General features: G+C 45.0%; 1 protein-coding gene across 18 annotated transcripts in view; it reads left to right on the forward strand.

Moving 5' to 3' along the window:
- The first annotated feature begins 118 nt into the window (after positions 1-118).
- Positions 119-25,692, forward strand: part of LOC140294737 (protein unc-80 homolog) — a 46,895-nt gene continuing 21,321 nt past the window's right edge. For 7 of the 18 annotated variants that reach the window (XM_072379613.1, XM_072379634.1, XM_072379663.1 and 4 more), the window contains exons 1-31: positions 119-476; positions 936-984; positions 1,339-1,495; positions 2,156-2,496; positions 2,755-2,878; positions 2,987-3,051; positions 3,334-3,476; positions 6,161-6,434; positions 6,533-6,667; positions 6,791-7,007; positions 7,524-7,664; positions 8,373-8,641; positions 8,767-9,093; positions 9,200-9,331; positions 10,349-10,496; positions 12,597-12,647; positions 13,112-13,260; positions 14,131-14,294; positions 17,523-17,621; positions 17,824-18,032; positions 18,725-18,831; positions 20,254-20,407; positions 22,940-23,112; positions 23,195-23,407; positions 23,492-23,627; positions 23,931-24,064; positions 24,199-24,397; positions 24,490-24,699; positions 24,782-24,879; positions 24,961-25,164; positions 25,241-25,348. In XM_072379613.1, coding sequence (XP_072235714.1) covers positions 385-476; positions 936-984; positions 1,339-1,495; positions 2,156-2,496; positions 2,755-2,878; positions 2,987-3,051; positions 3,334-3,476; positions 6,161-6,434; positions 6,533-6,667; positions 6,791-7,007; positions 7,524-7,664; positions 8,373-8,641; positions 8,767-9,093; positions 9,200-9,331; positions 10,349-10,496; positions 12,597-12,647; positions 13,112-13,260; positions 14,131-14,294; positions 17,523-17,621; positions 17,824-18,032; positions 18,725-18,831; positions 20,254-20,407; positions 22,940-23,112; positions 23,195-23,407; positions 23,492-23,627; positions 23,931-24,064; positions 24,199-24,397; positions 24,490-24,699; positions 24,782-24,879; positions 24,961-25,164; positions 25,241-25,348 — 5,022 coding nt within the window. In that variant the 5' untranslated portion in view covers positions 119-384. The remainder of the gene's footprint in view (positions 477-935; positions 985-1,338; positions 1,496-2,155; positions 2,497-2,754; positions 2,879-2,986; positions 3,052-3,333; positions 3,477-6,160; positions 6,435-6,532; positions 6,668-6,790; positions 7,008-7,523; positions 7,665-8,372; positions 8,642-8,766; positions 9,094-9,199; positions 9,332-10,348; positions 10,497-12,596; positions 12,648-13,111; positions 13,261-14,130; positions 14,295-17,522; positions 17,622-17,823; positions 18,033-18,724; positions 18,832-20,253; positions 20,408-22,939; positions 23,113-23,194; positions 23,408-23,491; positions 23,628-23,930; positions 24,065-24,198; positions 24,398-24,489; positions 24,700-24,781; positions 24,880-24,960; positions 25,165-25,240; positions 25,349-25,692) is intronic. The other 11 variants (XM_072379699.1, XM_072379717.1, XM_072379703.1 and 8 more) reach the window with 7 other exon arrangements.

The following is a 25,692-nucleotide window of genomic DNA, read 5'->3' on the forward strand; positions in this document are numbered from 1 at the left end:
CAGCAGTTTTTCTATCATGCACACGCTGCGCGCAGAGCAAAGGGAAACATCTGGCCCAGCTGCACGCTGCGTCTTTAAGCCCCGCCAGCAGTTAAATTAGCCCGCCGATCAACTGTCGCTGTCCGGTGACGGGGGTGCTGAAATCACAGCGCTCCATCCTCCTCCGTCTCCACCATCCACCCACCCCCACTTCTCCTCCTCCACCACCCTCCCTCCCCTCTCAATCTCACTATTGCCGCCGATCGACACTTGCAGCCATTTTACGCAGGACGAGCCCAATCATGTCGTGAGGGAGAGTCGTTGGTCACCTGGGCAGAGCCAGTAGCCGCCGCCACCGCGCGTCCCGGTGCTCACACACAGGCAGGCGGACAAGGTTCGGCCAAAATGGTGAAGAGGAAAAGCCTGGACGAGAACGAGCCGGAGTGCGGGAAGGGAGTACCGTTTCCTATCCAGACCTTCTTATGGAGGCAAACCAGGTTAGTGTGTTCCTCGGCGCTAATTGATAACAGGTGTTTGTCGTTGCCGCAGACACGGAGGGTCGAGGATTTTTTTTCCGGCGGTCCTGGCAAAGTCACAGCCCGACACACGTAAATGGAGACGGATTTGAGCGTTTCGGGCTGAAAAAAAAATATAGATGGAACTCGATCCGTGAATGGATAACCGTGTCAGTTTCCATTTAATGGAGGAAGACGTGTCTCAGGCTTCTGTGAATGAGGGGATGCAGACGCTGCGATGTCACACCTGTGAAGCAAATTTGCACAAATAAAAAGGGGACGGATAGATATGCTGATTTTTGGAACAGCTGCAGCGAAATGACGACTCGTGTTTGCAGAGGGTGTATTGTTTGTAAGAGGGGAGATTTAACAGTGCAATCCACATGAATAATTTCCATCTCACGCAAGTCTTTTTTTTTGTTTTTTCTAAATATCTTTCAGTGCTTTTCTGCGCCCAAAGTTGGGAAAACAGTATGAGGCATCTTGTGTGGTAAGTCATTTCATAATGCCATGGGCATGGTGAGTTGAAATAATCACTTCCCTTCCCAGTAATCTGTTTTACCTTAATGCACCTGCAAATCAAGTGAGCTCTTGGTTTTACATTTAGCAAATTAGTTTTTCCTCTAGCATCCTCCTATTACCCAAGAGCTAGACCTTTTTGTCAACTCATATCCATAATGATGCTTCTCCAGATCCCTTTGGAGCTAAACAGAGCTGGCACTGTCTCTCCCACAGGCATTTCCTTTCCTGAGGCCATGTGGGACATTTAGCTAGTCAAAGGAAGCGGGGGCTTTTAATTCCTGGCTGATGTCTGTTTTCTCCCCCTTTCTGGCTGCCTCCCCAGTCTTTCGAGCGGGTGCTGGTGGAAAACAAGCTGCACGGGCTGTCGCCAGCCCTGTCAGAGGCCATCCAGAGCATCTCCCGCTGGGAGCTCGTCCAGGCGGCACTGCCTCATGTACTCCACTGCACCTCCATCCTGCTGTCTAACAGGAACAAGCTGGGTGAGGACAAGCTGGACACAAATCATTACTCCTTACAGCACCGAACTGACAGCTTTGAGCAGGTTATCCTCATCCAATTCAACACAAAACACATGCTCTTTCACTCACTTGACATACAGAGAATAGAACGGTACAGGGAAAAGAGGATAACCAAGGTTTAATTCTTATTCTGGAATTAGTGATATTTAGGAATTGTCATCTTGTGACTGAAAGGATCCAAAAGCAGGTGTTGTTCTGCTTACCAGCGCACGCACAATCGAGGAAAAATGACAAAATCCCTCAATTAGAAAGCTTCCTCGGCCATTTTCAGATTTGAATCGGGTGGTGGAAAGCTCTGGCACATTGGCTGAATGCATGCAGAGCTGCGGGTTTCAGCAGCTTCTAACAACAAGTGGCTGGAGCATTTCTCTATTTCTGCACCAGTGGCGTGCAAGCTGTTGGATTAACTCCTTGTCTGAGACGTTAACAAATCAAATTGCTCCATTATAAGCATATTTCTGGTCTCCCAAGTACTACACCATTGACAATATTTTAAATGAACTACTACATTGCCCAAGTTATGTCTAAGCCACCTGCAATACAATAAATCTCCATGCTGTCCATTCATTACCTCGCTAAGTGGCACCTTCCATTAACCCCTGAACTCTTAACCTCCAACAGGCCACCAGGACAAACTAGGCGTGGCTGAGACCAAGCTGCTTCACACGCTGCACTGGATGCTGCTTGATGCTGCTCAGGAGTGCAACCACGAGCCCAGCCTGGGCCACGGGTGGTCCGGGGGAAGCAGCAGCAGCGCCTTCCTCCAGCCTGTGGGGAACCAGGGCTCCTCTCCGGGAGCTCCTGGCTCCGGCTCCGGTTCGGCTCTCGGCGGATCGGGACCCCAGCACAGCAGCTCTCTGCTGGAGGAGGATGAACACGCTCGCACCAAGCTGTTCCACAAGAGCATGGCCACAGTGGAGCTGTTTGTGTTCCTGTTTGCCCCGCTTATTCATCGCATCAAGGTCTGTGCCAGTTGATACAAATATGTACAGAAATCCAAGAGACTGAGTCATTGTTACTGGGGCAGGATTTGTGTTTTACACCTTTTTCTTTTTAAGGGTACGTTGTAATTTTAATAGCTCTTTAAAAAAACTGGTCACCCTGTTTTTTTTCTAACTGCATTGAATTACTTTTTATCTTAAGTATGGAAATCTACGTATGTCAGTTGGGCTTTAGATGAATGAAAACAGCAGATTCTGAATATCTTGCCTTTCATTTAGGAGTCAGATTTGACCTTCCGACTGGCCAGTGGTCTTGTGATATGGCAGCCGATGTGGGAGCACCGCCAGCCCGATATCCCTGCCTTTACCGCCCTCATCAAACCTGTCAGAAACATTGTAACAGGTGGGTGAATGGGGGGGTTGCTCAGTCACAGCTCTGTAAATCTATTTAAGATTTAATTTGTTTTTGTTTGCTCTTGATTAACATAATCTGCTTTGCCTGTCCCAACAGCAAAGAGGAACTCCCCAGTTAACAACCAGTGTAGCCCCTGTGGATCTGGCAACCCGGGTCCCACGGTGAGCCAGTGTTTGCAGCTCAGATCTTGTCAGATTTTGCCTGCCTTGTTGATTGAATGTGTTCGGGCAAGAGCCTGAAGCTTTCTCCCCTCCCCATTTCCCTGTGTCCCTCTGGGGCTGCATGCTAATATTCATTAGCACCAGCCACTCGGGAGCATTGTAAGCCAGGATCATGGCAGAAGCCTCACTCAAACCTCAGTGCTTTTTATGTATCAGCAAATGTCCGCCTGCCTGTCTGTTAATCCATCCATCTACGCTATCTGTCCCATCTCTAACCCACAGGGCTTCCAGGTGGTTTGCGAAGCCACCCAATCAGATTCCTCCTCCCCCGCAGCTGGGGAGCAGAGCTGTCGTCCTGGTAACTCGGTGGAGAAAGGTGGCCCTTCACAACAACCCCCACTGGCCAAAGGCCCTTCCAAGAAAAAGTGAGCACTGTTATTCAACTTCCTCTTACAAGGCAGTGAGATGGTATTTGATTTTTGTTCTCAAAGCATCATATCCAAGGAAAACTTTTTTGGCTTTTTCGCAGAACTAAAAGCTGCAGATTATGGCAGCAAAACATACTTTTATTCAGGACCAAGACATGAAGCTACCCCAGTATCGTCTTTTAAAAACAAACCTGTATATGGTCGAATTGGAACAAACTGCACCAAAAGCATACGCCGTAGCTCTCTTAAAACTACTGCATGTAGGATAGCATGAATGAGTCGAGAGTCGGATGCAGAGTCATAGCGATCAAATGATTGTACCTCGTGTCATTTTTCTGCAATGAAGCCAGGGAGCCAGCCACTGAATTGTTCCTGGAGTGCATTTTCTGCAATACACGACCCCTGTTGACACAACACTGGTGCCATCATCTGGTTGATGGCTAAACTTTTAGCCCTACAGCAGCCTCTGTCAGTCAGACTGCACAGCTCGCCCCACTCTCTTTTACAGCTAACGTGTATGAATAGCTCTGCCTTTCCCTGTGTGATATGTCACCTCAAGCAGTTCTGTCTCCTCAGTCACACACGCACACACAGAGCTCTTTTCTTGCTTGAGCATTACCAGACCCATCTGACGTTTGCCCACATAACCAGGTTAATTACGCGGAAACGATGTGCCACATGCCTGACGCTGGCAGCGTCGTGACATGGCCTGGCTTGGTTTAGGGCCCACGGCAGGTCTGAAAATGAATAAATGATCAGTTTGTGAACCGTTTGGCACCAACAAGGCAGGATCGACTGGCTTAGTTGGCTGCAAATGTCTTCTAAAATCAAGCAAAAGGAAATTATGGAAACGAAAATAACATCTCATTGCTCTTATTTATCTAATGCGGGTGGACTTCGGCAGATCTGCCTTCAACCTGAATCACTCCATGAGTGGTTTGAGAGAATGAGAGGTGATGTAAGGAAAGACTGAAGAGGTACATAAGCCATCCATTGCTCATTTCAACCGATTCTGACAACCAGATAACTTCCTCACTTCCTGTGATCCCTTCTGACAGCCAGCAATCGACTGAGAGTCAAAATAAGCTCAAAACCCTCTCTCCCGAATCAGCTCTGTCCTCACACACACGTCACATGGTAATACATGCAGGAAAGGAGAGATTTACCCCCACTGTTTTTCTGCACACGCTCAACAAAGATAGACGAATTGCTTTCTTTATGCACTTGTGGACTGCAGAACCGTGGAAGAAACTAAGCTGAGGGCTGTGAGTGAGATGTACAGCGACAGAGAATACATTTTTTTGTAATTCAAAGGGAGCGTTGAGGAATTAATTTCAAATTGTTGGACTCCTGCCAGCGTAATCTAATCAAAACAGCCCCTGAATGCAAGTCTTTTTTTTTTTTGATTCAACAGCCCAGTTTATATCTGCATCTTGCTCCTCCGCCTCTCAGGCACACACCTCTGCCCGGATACAATTGCTTCCGGCATCAGGTCCAGTGATTAATGCGGCTTACTCATTCCACAATCCGCACCTCTCGGCGCTCTGCTGATGCTGAAGCAGTTTCCAGGGCAACCACTGGCTGCTGCATCTCTCTTACCGCATGGAGTCGGGGGGCTGGGCCTCTGCCTCTCAGATGGCCCAGGGTGGCTGTCGTCACTCGGTCTCCTTGGCAACCTGACACAACAGCAGTAGGCAGAGTGTTGTCTGCGTGTGTGAGAGGCAGTGCTGGCGAGACACAGAAACATGATACAGCCTCCCTCTGCTACCCGCTCTCGAAGAGATTCATGTACATATCGACCACCTCTTCCTGCTCCATTTATTACAACCAAGACAAAATTAAGTGCTTTCCTCTGTCTCTCACTCTCCCCATCTTATGGTATCAGTATTTTCCTTCACAGTTCGCAGTGCTCTATCTGCTCTGCAGCACACCAACCGCTGACCTTCATTCGAGCTTATTTATAGTGGACTCACGTAGGCTTAGGCTCCCTATCTCCCTGCTGCACTCCCAATGACGCTGAAGGGGGGCTCTGCCCTTGTTTACTATCCTCCTTTGATGTATTATTAATGAGGCAATGTGGCGGGAGTGGATGGTAGGCTAATATAGCAGGCATGGACGTGATATATTGCGTTTCTGATTGTGTCAAAGCCCAGAAATTGAAGAAACATCCAGTTTGTGTTGCATTTGTTCATCTTTTTATTGAGCCTTGACACTAACTGTCTATTAAGCACAGCTTTGCTGAGTTTGTGGCAAAAAATGAAGGAAATGATCGCATCCAGAGAGGAGTGTTGTACACTGAATACGCTTAAAGACAAGCGATTGATTTTTTTGCGGACAGGATTTACGATTTGTCCGACCGCTTACATTCTCATCACTCCACTTTTCGCAGCTTTGCTCTTTCAGCCTCTTCGGTCAACGATCGTTCGACGGTTTTCTGCTTCGGGAACGTTCCGTTTGAACCCACCACTTTACGCTGCCAGACTTGACTGATGTCACAGCTTAACAGCACAACGCCACATTTGTGCTGCAGAACAACTGCTCCGTTTATCTTATTCTGCAGCCATAAGTCAGGAAAGCCATGAAATAATGAGCACGTCTTCATAAAATTCCAAAGACATGGACAGTTAATGAAAATACACTCCTAATGGTTAAATCCATGACACCCCTCTTTCCTCTTCCAGGACATCAGCCCCTGCCGGCCTGCCAGCTTCACTGGCCCAACGTGCACGATATGCCACTTACTTCGATGTGGCAGTGCTGCGCTGCCTGCTGCAGCCACACTGGACGGAGGAGGGCGTGCACTGGGCCCTGATGTATTACCTGCAGCGCCTCAGGCAGATCCTGGAGGAGAGGCCCGAACGCACCCCAGAGCCCCTGGTCACGCCTCTGCCACGCCCACGTAGCAGCTCCATGGTGGCTGCGACCCCGTCGCTGGTCAACACCCATAAGACTCAGGTAATGGCAGACGCTGTCACGGAGAAGCTTTCGTGAAGTTTTAGGATGTCTGCGCCTCCCTGACTGCTACGTCATCCTTGCTCTGTGCTGCTTTGCAGGATATGAGTCTGAAATGCAACGAGGAGGGGAAATCTCTGAGCTCAGAGACTTTTGCAAAGGTGTCTCTGACAAACCTGCGACGACAGGCCGTCCCTGACCTGTCCTCAGACCTGGGAATGAACATCTTCAAGAAGGTCAGAGGCTGACATCCAGATGGCACTTGAAGATGCTAACATGTTTATGATGTAGTTATCCGATCAGGACAAGAAAGGCTGGGTTAAAGTTTTCTTGCTTGTGTTTACTGCCCTCTGTTTCAGTTTAAGAACCGGCGCGACGACCGGGAGAGAAAGGGCTCCATCCCCTACCATCACGCAGGAAAGAAGCGTCAAAGACGCATGGGAGTACCTTTCCTGTTGCACGAGGACCACCTGGACGTCTCGCCCACCCGAAGCACCTTCTCCTTCGGTAGCTTCTCAGGCCTGGGCGACGACCGGCGGGTTGTGGACCGCGGTGGCTGGCAGGCCACCATCATGGGTAGGCGGGGTGCTGCTGCTCATAATGTGAATAGCCTGCATGTCTTGCTTGGCCTCCAGAAAGCTTAAGTGAGTCAGAGGATTCTGTGTGGATCTGGCTGTCAGCTATTGAATTAGGTCAGTTCATTAACATTGGTCTTTCTTATTAGAGAAGTGCGATTTTTAAAATGGGCTCAAGGCTTGAAGACAGTTTGTATAATTATCATCCACAGTTGGTGACTTTTAAAGTCTCATTTCCATGAACCCTCTGGTCCTTTTCAATATTCTGGTATATATCTGCTGCCGCTTCAGATTGGCTCCTTCTTTCCTTTTTCTTAAACAGAATTTCCATTAACCGGCAGGTATTTCATCCACTCTTTTTGACCGTGCAGTTAAACCTTGAAGATTGAAGATTTATTTTCAGCCACATGTGTTTTGTCCAGGTCGTACGATTCAAAGACAGTTTGTGTTTTCCTGTGTCTGCGCGTTTGGATCTGTGTGTTTTTGACCTTTTCCTATGTTTATTAATCCATTCCAGGCAAATTCACACGCAGGGGCAGCACAGACACGGCTGCAGACGCAGACAGCCTGAGCGCCAAGCACTCTCATTCCCACCACTCTCTGCTCCGAGACATGCCGGACCACTCAAATAGCCACGGCGATAACACAGTCAAAGAGGGTAAGACGAGGGCAGGAATGTGGTTCAGAGCACGCTTGCTCAGTCGCTTTCAGGACTATAATCGGCTGAAAATGAATTATGACAGAGAGAACATGAACAGATTCACACACTCACTCTTTATTCTACTGATTTGTCTTTTCTGTATCCAACAAATCAAAAGGATCTCGAGGATATAAGTCACACAGTTTAATGTGAGTCAGGTTTTGGTGTCAGAATCTAGTTGAATTGCTCCCGCAGATACTAGCAAAGTCTAAAAGTAATGGAAAATGTTGCCTTTTTACGAAAACATGGCAAAATGAACAAACCGCGAGCAGCTTCTGATCTTATTATCCATCGGCTCCAATAAAGGGAGGACAGATGCAGACTGCCTCCTCAGAGGCCAGCTGAGCAGCTCTGAAATGGGACGGGATTATGTAACGGCAGTATTGTGTCAGTGCAAATTTACACACATATAACAGTTTTGGCTTTCGACACTAAGCCATGCTGCATTATGAAATTAAAACAAAGATGAAATTAAAAGTAAAACTGGAAATCGAATGGCAAATCTGAACCAAAAACGGAAGTCATTCTGTTATTTACGCACAGAAAGCTGATTTAAAACTTGTTTGTGTTTATCTTTGAGACTCTGCAATTGAATATTCATCCAGGAATATATCAGTTCTCGCACTGGCATCATTGGAGCAAATCCTTCTTTCCCGTTGTCCGCAGTACGATCTCAGATCTCGACCATTACCATGGCGGCGTTCAACACGACGGTGGCGTCTTTCAACGTGGGTTACGCCGACTTCTTCACCGAGCACATGAAAAAGCTCTGCAACCCTGTCGTTGTGCCCGAAATCCCCGTGGAGCCGCTGGCCTGCGCCAACCTGCCTCGCAGCCTCACCGACTCCTGCATCAACTACTCCTGTCTGGAGGAGGGCGAGAACATCGAGGGGACCAATAACTTTGTGCTAAAAAATGGCATGTTAGATCTAACTGTAAGTTATTTTCCTTGCCTGTATAATCGGGGTTCATTTGATAATTGTAGCTTTTGCTGGTTGGGCTAGAAAAGAATTCTAAGATGTGCATATGTGATAAGTTCTGCACCCTCCTTGCTATTTAGGCCGTCTTGCGAGCTCTTTATGCCGTCCTCAGCCATGACATCAGCTCCAGGGTCTGCGACGTGGCCCTCAACATCATCGACTGCCTGCTGCAGCTGGGCGTGGTGCCGGACATGGGCAAGAAATTGTCCAAGCCTGATAACAAGGAGAATCAGGAAGCACGGACCAAAGACCCGGCTGCCCAAGGCCTCGGAGGAGGTGCCCAGGGAGGGGGGCCAATTGCAGGGGCAGGCGGAGGGGGAGATGGAGGAGGAGGAGGGGGGAGTGGTGGAGAGAGTGGGCAGGGGAGCAAAGATGATGTGAAGAATAACAAGGACAATGACAAAAAGGTGTGTTGCTGGTGGGTGACGAGGCTACAGGTTTGGATAATATCTAATTATCTCAGCGTAAACCCGTCTTTTTTGTTTTTTCTATGCGTGTGTGTGGTGTTTTTAGGAAGAAGGCTCTGGCCTCAGCACTCACCGCCTGGCTTTGACAATGCTGATAAAGATAGTCAAGTCTCTGGGCTGTGCTTACGGATGTGGTGAAGGGCACCGGGGGCTCTCGGGGGATCGCCTCCGGATGCAGGTCAGGCTCTTTGTCTAAACTTATCCTCCTCTGTGCGTACACTATATTGCCAGAAGTATTCACTCCCTCACCCATCCAATGAATTCAATTCAGGTGTTCCAGTCACTTCCACGGCCACAGGTGTATAAATTCAAGCACTCAAGCATTCCATCCTGGTGCCGTGATAGGATCATCACTTTCAGATATGTAGTGCGATGCAAACGCCGCCACTGGACTGTAGAGCAGTGGAGACACGTTCTCTAGAGTGACAAATCATGCTTCTCCATCTGGCAATCTGATGGACGAGTCTATGTTTGGCGGTTGCCAGGGGAACAGTTCTTGTCTAACTGCATTGTGCCAAGTGTAAAGTTTGGTGGAGGGGGGATTATGGTGTGGGGTTGTTTTTCAGGAGCTTGGGTTGTCTCCTTAGTTCCAGTGAAAGGAACTCTGAATGCTTCAGCATACCAAGAGATTTTGGACAATTTCATGCTGCCAACTTTGTGGAAACAGTTTGGGGATGGTCCCTTCCTGTTCCAACATGACTGCACACCACCACACAAATAAAGGTCCATAAAGACATGGATGAGCTAGTTTGGTGTGGAAGAACTTGACTGACCTGCACAGAGTCCTGACCTCAACCCAACAGAACACCTTTGGGATGAATTAGAGCAGAATTCCCATCCAACATCAGTGTCTGACCTCACAATGCGCTTCTTGAAGAATGGTCAAAAGGAAGGCTTGCCCAGCAGAGTTGAAGCTGTTATAGCTGCAAAGGGTGGGCCAACATCATGTTAAACCCTATGGATTAAGAATGGGATGGCACCTAACTTCATATGCGTGTAAAGGTGGATGAGCGAATACTTTTGGTAATATAGTGTATCTGCATCTCCACAAATCAACTGACCACCCTAATACCCTCTAGCTAAGCTCTGAAACAAAGCAAACAGGCTTTGAAAACTTCGCCTCTTTTCCAGAATATTATTTGTAATTCAGATTTTTGAGACGTTTTTCTTTTTGTTTTTGTGTCTTTGCTTTCAGGCCCAGAACTGCCTGACCAACCTGTATAAGCTCGACAAGTTGCAGTTTCGCCAAACAATGCGAGACTACGTCAACAAAGACTCGCTCAATAACATTGTGGACTTCCTGCATGCACTGCTGGGCTTCTGCATGGAGCCCATCACTGATAGTAAGTCTGTGGGGTGTGTGTGAGTTGGAAACACTTCCTGAAATGCAAAAAAAAAATGCACAAAGGGGGGATTTGAACAATATGAATTTCTAGATATTTTTTTTGTTATTTTGATCTTTAAATAATCTTTTGTTTTTTATTTTTTTTATTGTAAGCATTGAGTACCCAGAAAATGTCAATATATGCCCAAGTTTACAGCTCAACTAGCATGTTGGCGTTTATTGGTACAACAGTGCTTTAAGGTAAAAGTCGGCAATGTCACATGCTTACAATTACAGTGATAAGATGCTACGATTTAGCAAACTTCGCATATTCTCTGTTAAGTTTACTGTGTTGGCTTGACAGTGTCTTGGCATCAAATACCTACAAAACACTTCCATCAGCTTTAGCTGCTTTTTTCTTTTTCATGCAATCTAACAAATGCATGCTAGCTGGCCTAACTAAGCTAATGCTAAAATGCTAAAATTTATCACCTTAACAGCAGCATGTTCACAATGTCATTGTGAGCATATTAGCATTGAGATGAACCAGCGTAAATAACGAATAATAATAAATAAACGAAAAAAAGCCACGAATAATTAGCTTCTTTTTTTACTGTTTACATCTTAAACATTTTCTTTACGTATTGCCAGGAAAACGGGAAATAGTTGGGGCGATTTATTGATTTATTGTCAGTATGACCACCTTCATACTTCAACACAGCCTGAACCCTTTAAACGGCATTTTTTAAATAGTCTTGAGGAACAGTTCCCGAGGCTTCTTTAAAGAAATTCCAAAGATCTATTCTGGATGTTAGTTGGACTTTAGTCCCATTCTCTGTCAAGTTGATTCCTCACTGCTTCGATCATTTTGAGGATTCATCCCTCCATAAGACCCGTTGTCACTGATTTATTTATTTTATTTTTTTCTTTTCAAATTTGTCATTTGGCATACTTCAGTCTTTTGTCCCAGTTTCCTCTTTATAAAATGGCTACTTAACGTCCACCCTTCTGTGGAGACCATCTCTGATGACAATTGAAGGGTCAGATGCGTATTTCAGGTCCTGTGTCAGGTCTTTGCTGGATTTTTTTCCTCTTTTTTTCCTTTTTTTTTTTTTTTTTAAGGACATCACTTTCAGATACTGTTCATCTGCTGTAGACGTCTGTCATTTTTTCTTTTGACTTCCATGTGCCCAGTTTTTTTTTTTTCTTTTCTTTTTTAAAGGTCACACTAAATTGCTGTACAAACAAAAACGCCACGTTTCTCGGAAGGTGGTCGAACAAGGCCTGGACTGAAAATTAGTGAATGTCTAAAGAGAAACCTCGAAAGACTTTCAAAAAGCCCGGAGACCTGTTGCTCAAGACCACTTAAAAATATGCCAGAGTTTGGCTGCTTGGAAGCAAAATAGAAAGAAATTGGAGGTGCCTCAAGACTATTTTACCGTTTATTCTACTCAAAGGACTGATTTAGGCTTTACTTTACAGAAGACGATGACCCAAAGCTGAACTGTACTTCCGCTGTCTCACCCGCACTTCGACTTTGCATTCCAGCGCTGTCTCTGTTTATAAATGTCCCCCCTCCCCTCCTTCCACTTGCCTCCGCTTGTCTGTGTCCCCTTTTTTGTCGTCCTCCTCCTGCTTCCATCCTCCTTTTTCCTCATCCACTTCAATGAGCTGAATCCTACCTTCCTTCCTTCCTTCCTTCCTTCCTTTCTCACTCATCCATTCTGTACACTTGCCAATCTAAAGCTTAACCCATTACATTGCTGTGCAATCGGCGGCTTTATCCCTGAGCATTGTACACGCCAATTCAGTTTTGCACTGAAATTTGAAGTATTTTGTAACCGTAAGCGACGCCCAACAGTCATGACATGCAAAATACTGTGCGTTTGGCAAGTTACTGAACCGATGAGTGTTTTTGTATACGAAAGTGAAAAGGGCACCTTGTTTTGGTTTGTTATGTGTGTGTGTGAGTTACTTTTGGGTCGTGGCAGTTTGTTTGTGCGCATCCCGGGTTCACCTCCATCCGGAGGTGGGGTGCCACGTCCTTTCTGACACCACCTACATGTCTGTGCTGGCCTGATTGTCAATCAACTTGTGCCCCGCCTCTTTTCTCTTGCAGAGTACGGCAGTGCAGGTGAGAGGTCCAGGAGGGCGAAAAAAAGAAACATCGGTAGATACACATGATCAATAATAACTACGTCAATAATATAAGCAATAAGATAAATACACTCAGCTGATGAGACCCTTCCCTAGGCACCGCTTTCATTGCTGCACCCCTCGCTCTGTCCGAAAGTGACAAACTCGCTTGCAACTCCTAAATTTACACTTGTGTGATTGAATCGGGCCTGTATGCAAGTTTAATCTAACTGGACCAAGAGAACAAGCCCCCCCCTCCCCACTGTTTGTTTATAAAGCAGACCTTAGTCACTTGCATGTATCCCTTCCTCCCTACCCAGAATCCTTTTAAGTTTGCTTCTCCCCCATATGCTTTATGAACCCCTTCCCTCCTTGGTGTACGGGCTTACTGTTTTATGCTCAAGCTGGTCAGTTGTCAGTTATGTTCTCAGCCCTGATGACTGAATCCCCCCCCCCCTGTGTGATCCGTGGTCTCTCCTGCCTCCCTGCTGCTTCCAGACAAAGCGGGCTTCGGGAACAACTTCACCACAGGGGACAACAAGTCTTTGGCTCAGAATATGGAGGCAGTGGTGGTGGGCTGCATGTTCAAGTCCCTCATCACCCGCTGCGCCTCGACCACACACGAGCTGCACAGCCCCGAGAACCTGGTGAGTGGCGTTCGCGATCAGTTGTGCTTCTGCTTCGGTCCGTTTCTGTTGGTTCAGTGACAACTTCTCAAATATAGTCCCATTAGATTCAGATGAACGCTGCCTTTTTTGATTAAAAATGTTTTAAAGCTCCTGTTATTCACAATGAAATGGCCATTGCCTGCTGTGACTCTTTGATAAGTCACTATTTTTGTTAAGTGGAAATCAGTTTGAAATTGAATCACTGAAACTGTGATGGTTTCTCAGAAATGGGGGTCGAGACACAGTCTGCAAAGTCGGATAGAAACGTTCACCAGGCTGTATTGCAGTATTAAATCTAATTTAATGGCTGACGCCACAGCCATACTAAAGGCTTACCATGATTGATGGTGAATAACAATCAGATTTTCATCCATAGTTGACAGAAAGTCAGTACTGATTCGATGTTAACAGTGACACAGAGTGCAGCATTTTAAGATCATGTCAATGAAATTGAACCATCATACTGCACAGGACTGACTGGGTGGCATTTTTTAAAAGGTACAACCACCTTTCTTTTTCTTTTTTTTTTTTTTTAAAGCAATGTCAACCTTATTAACCAGAACTGAATGTTGAATTAATATTTTTATATATATATATATATATATATATATGCGTTTGTGCAAGATGACACACTTTTTAAAGCAGGCTTTATTTTGTCACATAACCCGAGACCACCCACTTACAATCTGGAGCTCCAGTTTGCTCCTGCATCACGAACGTGGGAAAATTACACAAGTTTGCTGCAATGTATGCAGTTCAGTTCTTTGACACATTTTTTTTCCCTCATTTACACATCATCATTCGCTGCTCTCACTTTGTTTTGTTTTTTCCACCCTCTTCCATCACTAGGGTCTGTACTGTGACATTCGCCAGCTGGTCCAGTTCATAAAGGAGGCCCATGGAAATGTGTTCCGCAGGGTGGCGCTGAGCGCGCTCCTGGACAGTGCCGAGAAGGTCACCGCCACCAAGAAGCCGGAGGAGAAGGAGGAGAGCAAACAGGCTGGACCAAGGAGGTACTGGCCAAAAACCGTCTAAATGGCACCATGCTATCTTTAATCGCGAATGAGATGCATTACATATGATTCTTGACCATATAACTCAGAACTTTTTCCCCTCATTAGCGGAAATGGACTAATTCTTATCCATTAACAGTTATTGGTGTTTCTTCGCTGGCAAATCAGAGCTACGCTTCTCATCACTGCTTGTCTGTTTTATTTCTCGTTTGTTTTGGTTTTTTTTGTCTCATCAGCATCTGTTTTTTCTTCTTTTTTTTGCTTGAGTGAATGATTTGTATAGAAGGCCGTTTTTGAATAGATATTAAATAAATAACCAAGCACTGAAATGAATAGATACACTATATTGCCAAAAGTATTCAGTCACCCATCACCCATAAATTCAGGTGTTCCAGTCACTTCCACGGCCACAGGTTTATAAATTCAAGCACTGAGGCATGCAGACTGCTTCTACAAACATTTGGGAAAGAATGGGTCGCTCTCAGGAGCTCAGTGAATTCCAGCGTGGTGCCGTGATAGGATCATCACTTTCAGATATGTAGAGCAACGCAAACGCCGCCACTGGACTGTAAAGCAGTGGAGACACGTTCTCTAGAGTGACGGTTCACGCTTCTCCATCTGGCAATCTGATGGACGAGTCTGGGTTTGGCGGTTGCCAGGGGAACGGTTCTTGCCTGACTGCCTTGTGCCAAGTGTAAAGTTTGGTGGAGGGGGGATTATGGTGTGGGGTTGTTTTTCAGGAGCTGACCTTGGCCCCTTAGTTCCAGTGAAAGGAACTCTGAATGCTTCAGCATACCAAGAGATTTTGGACAATTTCATGCTGCCAACTTTGTGGAAACAGTTTGGGGATGGTCCCTTCCTGTTCCAACATGACTGAGCACCAGTGCACAAAGCAAGGTCCATAAAGACATGGATGAGCGAGTTTGGTGTGGAAGAACTTGACTGACCTGCACAGAGTCCTGACCTCAACCCAACAGAACACCTTTGGGATGAATTAGAGCAGAGACTGCGAGCCAGGCTTTCCCATCCAACATCAGTGTCTGACCTCACAAATGCGTCAAAAATTCCCATAAACGCACTCCTAAATCTTGTGGAAAGCTTATCCAGAAAATTTGAAGCTGTTATAGCTGCAAAGGGTGGGCTGACGTCATATTAAACCCTATAGATTAAGAAGGGATGTCACTTAAGTTCATATAAGTGTAAAGGCTGATGAGCAAATACATTTGGAAATATAGTGTATGCCATGAAACAAATATGTCAAAGGTAAATAAATAAACATTTATTAATAAAATTTATTAATTTCATGATGCTTTTATTTTGTAATGCTCCCGATTCCAGATCACGTCTGCTTGACTCGGCACTCCTCAAGTTCACATAAAAAGAGCTTTGACATAAAAGTGGCATTACAAAATAAAAGTGGCTAAACGCACAGAGCAGCCCGGCACCTCATTATGTTGCCACCCACATGCAAAATGCAAGTGACATAACGGCATCAACACGATGATACTACCCAACACTCATGTTTCTTATCACCAGTGGTGAGGATTTTACTTTCGAGATAAAAATCTAACGTTATTGCTGGCTTACACTCAACTCGCATAAGATGTGACTTAAAGTTGGGGGTTTTTGTCAAGGGACCTTACAGTCCGTTTATACAACCCGTTTTAGGTTATAAGTCAGTTTAGAGAGTGAAAACAACCCTGCTTTAGACTATTACAAACACACAGGAAGAATTACATTGTACAATTCCGCTTATTGGTGCAGAGTGCAGTCAAGGTCAAGCAACAGCCACCATTTCATACACTTGTCAGTATTATTGCCACCTCAGAGTAAAATCAGCGTTTATCCAAAATGCCTGCAATTGGACCAATTTAGTATGTCCAGATTACTTTATTATATTTAATCAAGTTGTTCAAACAAAGACTTTTGCAGTAAAAATAAAAAATGAAGATGAGAAATTTTCCCGACACAATTATTGACGCTATTCTGGTCGAAATCAAGTTTTTTTTTTTTTTTTTTTTTTTTTTTTTTCTTTTTTTTTTTTCTTTGTTTTGCTCTTGTTGATATGTCCATAAGACGTCTAAAAATCAGCCTCAGACGAACAGCCTAAGAAAGGCAAAGTAATTTTTTTAAACATAGACGTTTTGGAGGAATGAGTCCCAATTACTTGGTCTGTGGGGCTCTGTGGCTAATCTAAATGGGCAGTGAGGAAGACACCACAAGTTATGAAGAGAAGCTGCAAGCCTGAGTGAGGCACCGTAGTTCTCTGCTGATCGGGTGAGCTGGGAGCAGGGCGGACGTCAAGCTGGTACTTGTACAATTTATATAATTTGCTCTCTGGTGCCTACTTGTCAGTGTTGTATGATCCTATGGTTTGACTAGAAATGCAATCCAGTCCAAGGACACCTCCAACTGCAAGAAAAGCACAAAAAGACAGAACTGGTGTAAGGGGAAAAAGTTATGGATTAGTCACAGTTTTTCTTGATTAATTGGAGAGGGAAAGCAGAGTGGAAGGCACTTTGGGAAAGCAATGCATCACTTTGTTTGTGACAAAATAAAGCCGAAAAGGAAGCAAACACCTTACCTTCAGTAAAACACGGTGGAGGTTGCATCGTGCTGTGGGACCACTTTGCTTAGTCCGGTACAGAAGGCACTGAAATCGGAAGATGCCAAGTTGCGTCACCCAGTGTTAGAGAAATCCGTTTGGTGTGAAGGTCGGGAGCCTTTCAGCATGACAGCAGTCTGAAGTAAACATCCAAAAGCTTAAAGAGGGTTGGAAAAGAAAATGATGAACTTTTTTTAGACACACCAGCAGTGATTGCTTACCCAAATGTACCTGAAAATTGAAACCTGGCAGAACAAAAAGGACTCCGACCATTGGGCAGGTGTCAGAAATGGAGATCTTATACAGGTACATTTAGTGTATTTTCCTTTTCGTCTAGTAACTGAGACTTTAAAGAAATATTCTAATATATAACGCATTCTTGTCGAGTCCCTTGAAAAGGATGATAGATTAGTAAGAAAACTGACTATTATAAAGGATAAACTTATTGGCCGGGCATCTAAAGTCGCAGCAACACATGTAGTGTTTTCAAGCACAGATTATTTGATGAATAAAACTTGTGATGTCATCAGGTTGGTCTTCACTGCGTCATGAGAGCCCAGTAGGTGTCTTGAGTCAGAATGCCTGAGCACTTTGTGTTGGGATGTGTGTGTGTGTGTGTGCAGGTCAGAGGCGGGTGTGTCCGGGGAGAAGGGTCAGGTGTCCAGTGCTGCAGATGAGTGTCGCAGCTACATCTCCAGTAGACCCCCCCAGACCCCCGAACAGTGAGTGTCCACCTCACAGCATGTCCATATAGCACCATCTATGTTAAGCCCAGCTTCCATTCCTCTTCTCTTTTCCAGCCAACGAGCTGAACAACTCAAGTTAAATGTCTGTTTTGTGTATTTTTTCTCTTTTTAAATGCCGTAAACAATCCAATTCTTTCCTTCTTTTTTTTTCCCCTACCCTTTTTTTTTGTATCTCCAGTGAGGAACAGATCCCAGGGGCTCTGCTGGGTAGGAAGGATTTTTGGAGGAAGATGTTCAAGTCCCAGAGTGCCGCCAGCGACACCAGCAGCCAGTCGGAGCAGGACACGTCGGAGTGTACCACCGCGCACTCTGGCACCACCACCGACCGGCGCTCCCGATCCAGATCACGTCGCATTTCACTTCGCAAAAAGTTGAAACTGCCAATAGGTGGGTAGATTGTTTTGGGGGCAAATAACCACTAATGTTCAACAAAACTCAATTAATTCTAAATTAAGTAAAGTGATTGAATTGATATTTTTTTCTCTCACTGAAACATTATCCGCTGATTCCGATACACTTCTAGATCTCTACGGGAGTTTTATTTCTTCACCTTTTTTTGCTGTCTAACGCGTGTCGGTAACAGAAATTTGGAACGTCAAAAGCTCAAACGCCTAGCTCTAACTTTAAAGGTTATGGTCAGAAATGCAGCAAAGCTAACTATTTGTTCTCCTTGACGTTCAGAAGCAGAATACATTTCCATGATCACATCTCACTCTTTAACACGATGTACGTCCAACATTGTAAACACTTCCTGCCGCACGGCCAGGCCACTTCATCACTTTGGTCTGTCCTGTGTTCCTTTTTTGTGCATTAGCATGCCGTGGGACCGTCTGCCTTCCACTCACTCGCTCTGTCTTGCGTATGTGGATGTGGAACCATCTTCATACAGTATTTTGTGTCATGTTTATGTGTGTTGGTCATCCCACCCTGTGTGCAACAATGACTGTTCCCTGTACTTCCTCCTTTTCACCTTGCATGCTTACCTACGTTCATAACCCTGTGTGTGCAGTACATTAATAGCTTTACTTGTTTGTTTTAAGATATCAGATGTTCATGTTCTTGATTCCATGCGTCTCCAGGCAACTGGCTGAAGCGTTCCTCTCTGTCTGGGTTGACTGATGGTGTTGAGGACCTGCTGGATATCAGCTCCGTGGATCGGCTCTCCTTCATACGTCAGAGCTCAAAGGTTAGCTGTGATACAAGTCTGCGCGCTACCACTGGGTGCTGAAACCGCTGTCAGATTCAGCTGCAGAATGCCTCAGGGAAAAAAAACTGAACTGCAAACTAAATACTTAAGACCATTTCCTTCTCTGAGTAACACAGTGTGACAGTGTTTTTACAAGTCGCAGCTCATACTAAATTCTCAGGTCCGCTGAAGAACATAATAAAAAGGCTACAATTAATTAAGAATTCAAGATCAACAGTCGAGTGAACATAACACCTCATCCAAAGTCCCTCTCTGCTTGCTTTTTATTATCTGTATTGCTTTTAGTTTATAAGGCACTACTTGGCCTCCACATGGTACCAGATAACCTTTTAAATCATGAAACGTCCCTCTGATCATCCCTTTTAGCTACAGTGAAGAAAACATTTTTCAGTTTATTCAGTGAGGCTTTTATGTGTTTACGGTTTTAAGTGTTACTTCTTAATCTCATCATTCATTCCCCCTCTTTTTTTAATCAATGTCTAATTGATTAAATAGTCCTACCATCAAGTTATTTTGTGATTTCATAATTCCCTTTTCCTCTTTTTTTTTTTTTGTTGCTTTTATATTATTTTATCCCTAACCACTGTCCTATTTAAGTTTTTAACGCTTTTTGTGTGCATGCACCCACATTCCGGACACATTAGGGCCTAAACTGAGCTACCTTTGGCACCTACATTTCAGTCACCACACTAGGAAGTGTTATGTTGGTCAAACAAGGCTGAAAGGCCAAAGGCAGAGACTAACTTGGTGTTATGGCGTGTGTTGCATGTGCCAGATGGTGACCCAAATGTCATTAGCAGGCTTTGACATGGGTTTAGGTGCTCTGTGGGACATACATGGCAAAAATCCCCCAAAGAAAATGCAGATTTAAGCCATCTTGGGTAGATACTTGACCAAGTTTTGGCAGCCACACTCACTCTGATTCATCACTGTGGGCGAGAGAGAGAAAACTGTGGATGTAGGACACATTTGGGCCAGTCGGTCTGTAAATTTTGTCAGTCACTTATAAAGCACTTGAAGTTGGATTTGATTAACTGGAAAATAAGCTTTACTATCTCAAACCTCACAACAAATCAGTTTCTATCGCAGGTCATCCTTTGAGATATTATTATACAGCATCTAGATATTCATTCTGAAAGATGAAATAACTGCAGATACACTTTAAAGATAACTACATGTCAAGAATTCTCACGTTAACAGAATAAAGACGTAAAAAGGAGGTAGCTACGATAGATTTTCACAAATGAAATGCTTCACAAATCTAGTGCAAGATAAATGGGGAAACAAGCAGGAACAGGCAACTAATACAAACTCTAAAGGAGTGTAAAACCACAAGGTGAACTAGAAGCAGAAGAGGAGTGCCTGATGATTCAGCTACATTTTCTGTTTGTTTTTCTTCAGGTAAAGTTCACCAGTGCAGTGAAGCTGTCAGAAGGGGGCGCTGCAGGGCCGGAGTACGGCAGGGACGAGGAGGAGAATTTCTTCAAGCGGCTCGGTAAATGGAGGTCTGGCAGGAGGAATCCATCCAAGCTTCACCACACAGAAGAGAAAGATGGTAGACCTCCCCCACCCCGGGGTGCCCCTCGCTCCATCGTTCTTTGTCCTTTTCTCACTCTCTGTCTCCGTCTTTGTTTGTCCGTGTGTTGTCGTGCCTTGTCCCGCCTCGTGGTGGTCTTTGTTTATTTTATTTATTTATTTATTTTTTGCCAGATTCTTTGTCCGCCATCTTTCATGTCAGCTCTGACAGATAGCTGCCCGCCACTCCCTTTTTAGCCTGAATCTGTTCTTTTCAGCCATCAGAGTGTTTTGATCATTTTTCTAAATGCCATGCCACAAAAAAAACTAAAAGACACCAAAAAGTTAATGGGAAAACAATCCAGTGATGGCACATTGTTAGTTAATGGCAGTTTTTGGATATGCAATAGTACCGGCAATAGTAGCGATGATGACTAAAGTGATCCATTCAATGGGTAAATTAATAAGTTGCTAGTCAGCTGTCACAATTTGTTTGTTTTTTTCTGGTCAACTCACATTACCAACACCGCATAGTACTAGATTGCAAGATAAAGATTTTCCCTAAAGCTGCATTTGCCACATACATATATCGGTTTACCTTCAAATAACTTTGAACATGGAGATAGATATCTGCTACACCGTTAATTAAGACAATTTATGTTGTTAATCAAAGACACCACTGGACTATTTACATTAGAAAAGCATAATTAAGAAATCAGAAGCAGAATAAAGTGTTGGCTGTTTCACAGCCCGCTAGCCAAGTTTTCCGCTCATACCAGCTCCGCGAAAATCTTTGGTTATATGATTTCCCTCCCTTGATAGAAACTTGTTTTGAATTTAAATTTGGTCTGGGAGGTCCTGATTGTTTGGTTGCCGATTTATCCTCGTTGCTACGCCGACTGAAGGGGATTTCTTTCAATTAAACAATTAAGTTACTGTACACTGACCTTGAAAAGGACTGGCGCGCGGCGGCTACGCTAGCTATCTTCACGTTACGCATGACGAAAGCACGTTGGGGCGAGCCCTTTAGGAACCCATAGAGATTGTATTGTTATGGAAGAAATTTGAAAAGAAATTATATTACTTTGGAGTCAATGGAAACAGGAAACTGACCGAAATCGCCTCAAAGGGGCGGTACCTCCTGGAGCATGGCCTTAGCTGATTGGACAGTGACATACAGAGCACCTGAAACTGTCTAGAACTGTTACAACCACCATAACACTGTGAAAACAACAACTTTAGAACTAAATTGTCTACGGGCAGGAAGGGAGACCGTTCAGCAGTTTCAGTTTCAATCTATAGGCTTGACTCCAGTACTCCAGTACACACATGTCCCTTAAACATCTGCTTCAAAAAGTTAATCCAAGTCTTGTTCATCTTGCTCATAGGGAATTTAGATTTTTCCCTTAAAGGTCAACATGAACGGAGGATACATTTGAGTGACAATTGATAGTTTAGTCCTCTTTGTATCAATTGATGTTACAATTTTAGGGGCAAGGCTGTCTTCAATACACGATTCATGTATGCAGTCAGGTTTAGTAACTGAAAAAAACCCAAAACATGGCTCTCTGGGTTTCAAAACAAACGCTTTACACGGAATTACAGAGGGTTAAATATCTCGTATCCTTACCACTAGTGCCATCAGTGTGATTTTCATTGACTTTTTGAAACCATCTGTGCCAAAACCGTGCACAGATCCCCAGTCATGAAAACTCAAATTTCCCAAACTCGAGGGGACTCGAGTACAGTAGCATAAAACTTTGATTTCTTTTTCTTTTTTTTTTTGTTTGTTTGTTTATGTAACTCTGTGTCGTGTTCCCAACTCTGCATTTTTCTCTCTCCAACTATGCACGCCTCGCTCTTTCCAACATCGAACCGACTCCTCTCTCTTTCGCTTGGCGGCGAAAAGAGAGGAAATGGCCGTTGTCTGAAAAACAGCCCACGAGAACATCTTTCTGCTGCCGCAGAGCGCATTTCTGTGCCACCTTAAAGCATGACGCCGTCGGCGCTCCCTCTGTCTCTTCTGTGGTGACGTCTGGTGGTATTTTCCAGTGCCTGAGTTTCAGTGAAGTAGAACAGAATGGTTCACGTACAGCTTTTCCTTCTGTGCGGCTACGGTTACACTTGTCGTTTCAATGTGATTTATTGGGGGGGAAAAAAAGATTCAGTTTGCTTGAAGGTGTCCTTGGTCATCAAGTCTCTTTTTTTTTTATTTATGTATTTTCTCCATTTGACCACGTCTGCCTCCTTGTGAGAGCCAAAAGTGTAAAATTGAAAGTTCAAGTGTAAGCTCTGCCGGTGGCTGTGTGTCATCTCTCACTCGGCTTCATTTGTCGGTGGTTCTTCAGTGCTATTTGTTAAATGTACCGGATGGCGATGTTGCTTCCTGCAGTGTCCAAGTGGAATCTTTCGGTGCAAATTTTTTTTGCATTTTTAGATTTTTTGCTAAAATCTATTGAATATGTTTTCAAAGAAAAAAAAAAAAAAAAAAAAAAAAAAAAAGGGTGTAACAAATCCCTTCAGTTGGTCTGGTTTATACCTCTCTGTTCCTCGTCTTCGTCTCCTCCTCCAGGACCTCATGGTTTTCAGGAGCGTCTCGCAGCCAGTCAGGAGGCCATGAAGAACAAAAACGTGGTGAATTTGGGCGCCATCCGACAGGGAATGAAACGCTTCCAGTTCCTCCTGAACTGCTGCGAGCCGGGAACCATACCCGATGCCTCCATCCTTGCTGCAGCTTTAGACTTGGTATGTTCCACTTTGGGGGCTGATCTAAACTTCACTCAGTCCCTGCCTTTTATAACCTTTGTTTGCTTCCATTCTCTGTTAGGAAGCTCCAGTTGTAGCCCGGGCTTCCCTCTTCCTTGAATGTGCCAGATTTGTCCATCGCTGTAACCGTGGCAACTGGCCAGAGTGGATGAAGGGCCACCATGTAAATATTACCAAGAAAGGCCTGTCCAGGGGTCGGTCGCCTACAGTGGGCAACAAAAGAAACCAGAAACTCCAGTGGAATGCCGCCAAACATTTCTGCCAGTGGGCAGACGTAAGTTGAACGTTTCACGCAACGATCGCGCCGTTCTTTTCTGATGCTTCTTCGTTCGTTTGAAAGCGTGTTCAATCTGCTCAGGCGATCGGCACCAGGCTCAGCGAACTCTGCCACTCGGACAGCGAGAGCCCCGCCAACATCCTGGGTTTCATCTACGACGAGGAGACCAAGCGGAGAATGAGAAAAGAAGACGAGGATGAGGATTATTTAGATGACAGTGAGTGAGAGGAGATTTGTTTCTTCTTTTTTTTTTAAGGAAAACTAAAAATTAAGTATGGGACAGTTTATGTCAACTCAGCCAGAAGTGCATTAACCCCAAATATAAATCCCAGATATTTGTAGCCATTGGGCAATTTTATGTAATGTACACAATGTGGGCAAAGCCACTGTTATTTCAAGCACACTTCACTTATATTTCAGACATTTTTCAGTGCCTGTATCTGACAACGATGATGGTGAAATGTGCCAAACTGACCCAAGCCTTTTGTTTTTGTTTCAAATGTATATTCTGACCCCAAAGACACGGTCAATCCTACAAAATGCGGCTGCCCCTTTGCTCTGAAAATGGCTGCTTGTCAGCTTTTGTTGGAGATCACTACTTTCCTGCGAGAGACCTTCCCTTGCTTACCGAGACCCCGGACTGAACCGCTGGTGGTGAGTTATGCGATCTGTTCGCGATCATCAATCTGATACTAACGGCCATAGGAAATAAAATGAAAACTGAGTAGAAAGGTAGACGAATCAGAAATGAGCAGATGTACATTAACTCGAACGATATCCCGGTCAAGGACCTCGACAGCTGTCGTCTGCGCCTGGACCCAGAGCTCGGCCGCCATCGCTATGAGAGGAAGATCAGCTTTGCTGGCATCCTCGATGATGAAGACGGCCACGACTCGCTCAACAGCAGCAGCCACACTCTGAAGTCTGACACCACGTGCGACGATAAGAAGAACCAGGAAGCTCAGGGTCAGCCCTGCTGTCATGCTGGTGTGGCTACACTTGCTCATTGCTCTTGTTTTTTTTGTTTGTTTTTTTTTAAACTTACAGACAATCTCTTCCTTCCCCTTCCCCGCTCTCAGCACCTATCAGGAAGATCCGTATCGGGGGATCCCGGCTGCTTCAGATCAAAGGGGCCCGGAGTTTTCGAGTGAAGAAGGGTGGCTCCCTGTCTTCAATCCGCCGGGCGGGGAGCCTGAAGAGCACCAAGATGTCACGGCAGGACTCCGAGTCTGAGAATGAAGAAGGGCTGCTGTCACAAACGCAGAGCAGGGACACTGTGACTGACATTGGTAAGATGTGGCTGAATTCAATATACATTCAATATACTTTTAGGCTTATTTTAAATGTATGTATTCATGTTTAATGTTGCAGGTAGTCCTTTCAGCACCAGTGAGCCCAGCATTGAGCCCGAAGGTCAGGGCTCAGGAGGAGCCGAGGACAACTATCATCGTAACATGTCCTGGCTACATGTACGTCCACCTGCATGTGTGGCGGCTCGGCCCATGCGAGCTCCCTCCATCCAAACTGACTTCTCTCCTCTCTCGGCACAGATTATGATCCTGCTGTGCAACCAGCAGAGCTTCATCTGCACCCACGTAGACTTCTGCCACCCACGCTGCTACCAGCACCACAGTCGCTCCTGCGCCCGACTGGTCCGCGCCATCAAGCTCGTGTACGGCGAGACGGTCGACAGCCTGAGAGAGGACAGCGTCTCCTCCGGCAACATCGGAGCACGCGCAAAGAAAACCAAAGAGGTGCTTTTTCTTTTTTTCTTTAATGACAAAAGCAAAAACCCTTGTCAGCAGTTTCTAAAAGCCTGTTTGCCTTCAGTGTTCAGACAAGTCTTGCCTGAGGACTCCGTCCATGAAGAGAAGACCCACTGACTCAAACACAGAAGGGAAAAAGGATACAGGCATGCTCAAGTACATCCGCAACCAGGTGACCAGTTTTTTTTTTAAGTTACAGTTATCTTTATAAAAGGAGATGTTGAGTCGTTTTTGAGTCCATTTGTATGGGCTCTGATCTGTGACCACTATTATGGACCATGTCCTGAAGTTGAATGTTTCCAGGGTTTATTATAAGGAAGGGAGCTCGATGGCTTCTCGTGGCGTTTTTGAGCTTTTAAGTCGGAGATTTAGGTGTTATGAAGGTGGCTCTCTTTTAACCTGGCTCGATCGCTATGGTAACTTAGTCTATGGAGTTGTTTATGTTCAGAGTTTCAAATTACACAGTTAAAACAACCTGCTGTTCTGGTGGAAGAAGTGTCAGATGATTGGTTTGCA

Source organism: Leuresthes tenuis, unplaced genomic scaffold, assembly GCF_036924035.1.
Source record: "Leuresthes tenuis unplaced genomic scaffold, fLeuTen1.0.hap1 SCAF_1, whole genome shotgun sequence".
NCBI lineage: Eukaryota > Metazoa > Chordata > Actinopteri > Atheriniformes > Atherinopsidae > Leuresthes > Leuresthes tenuis.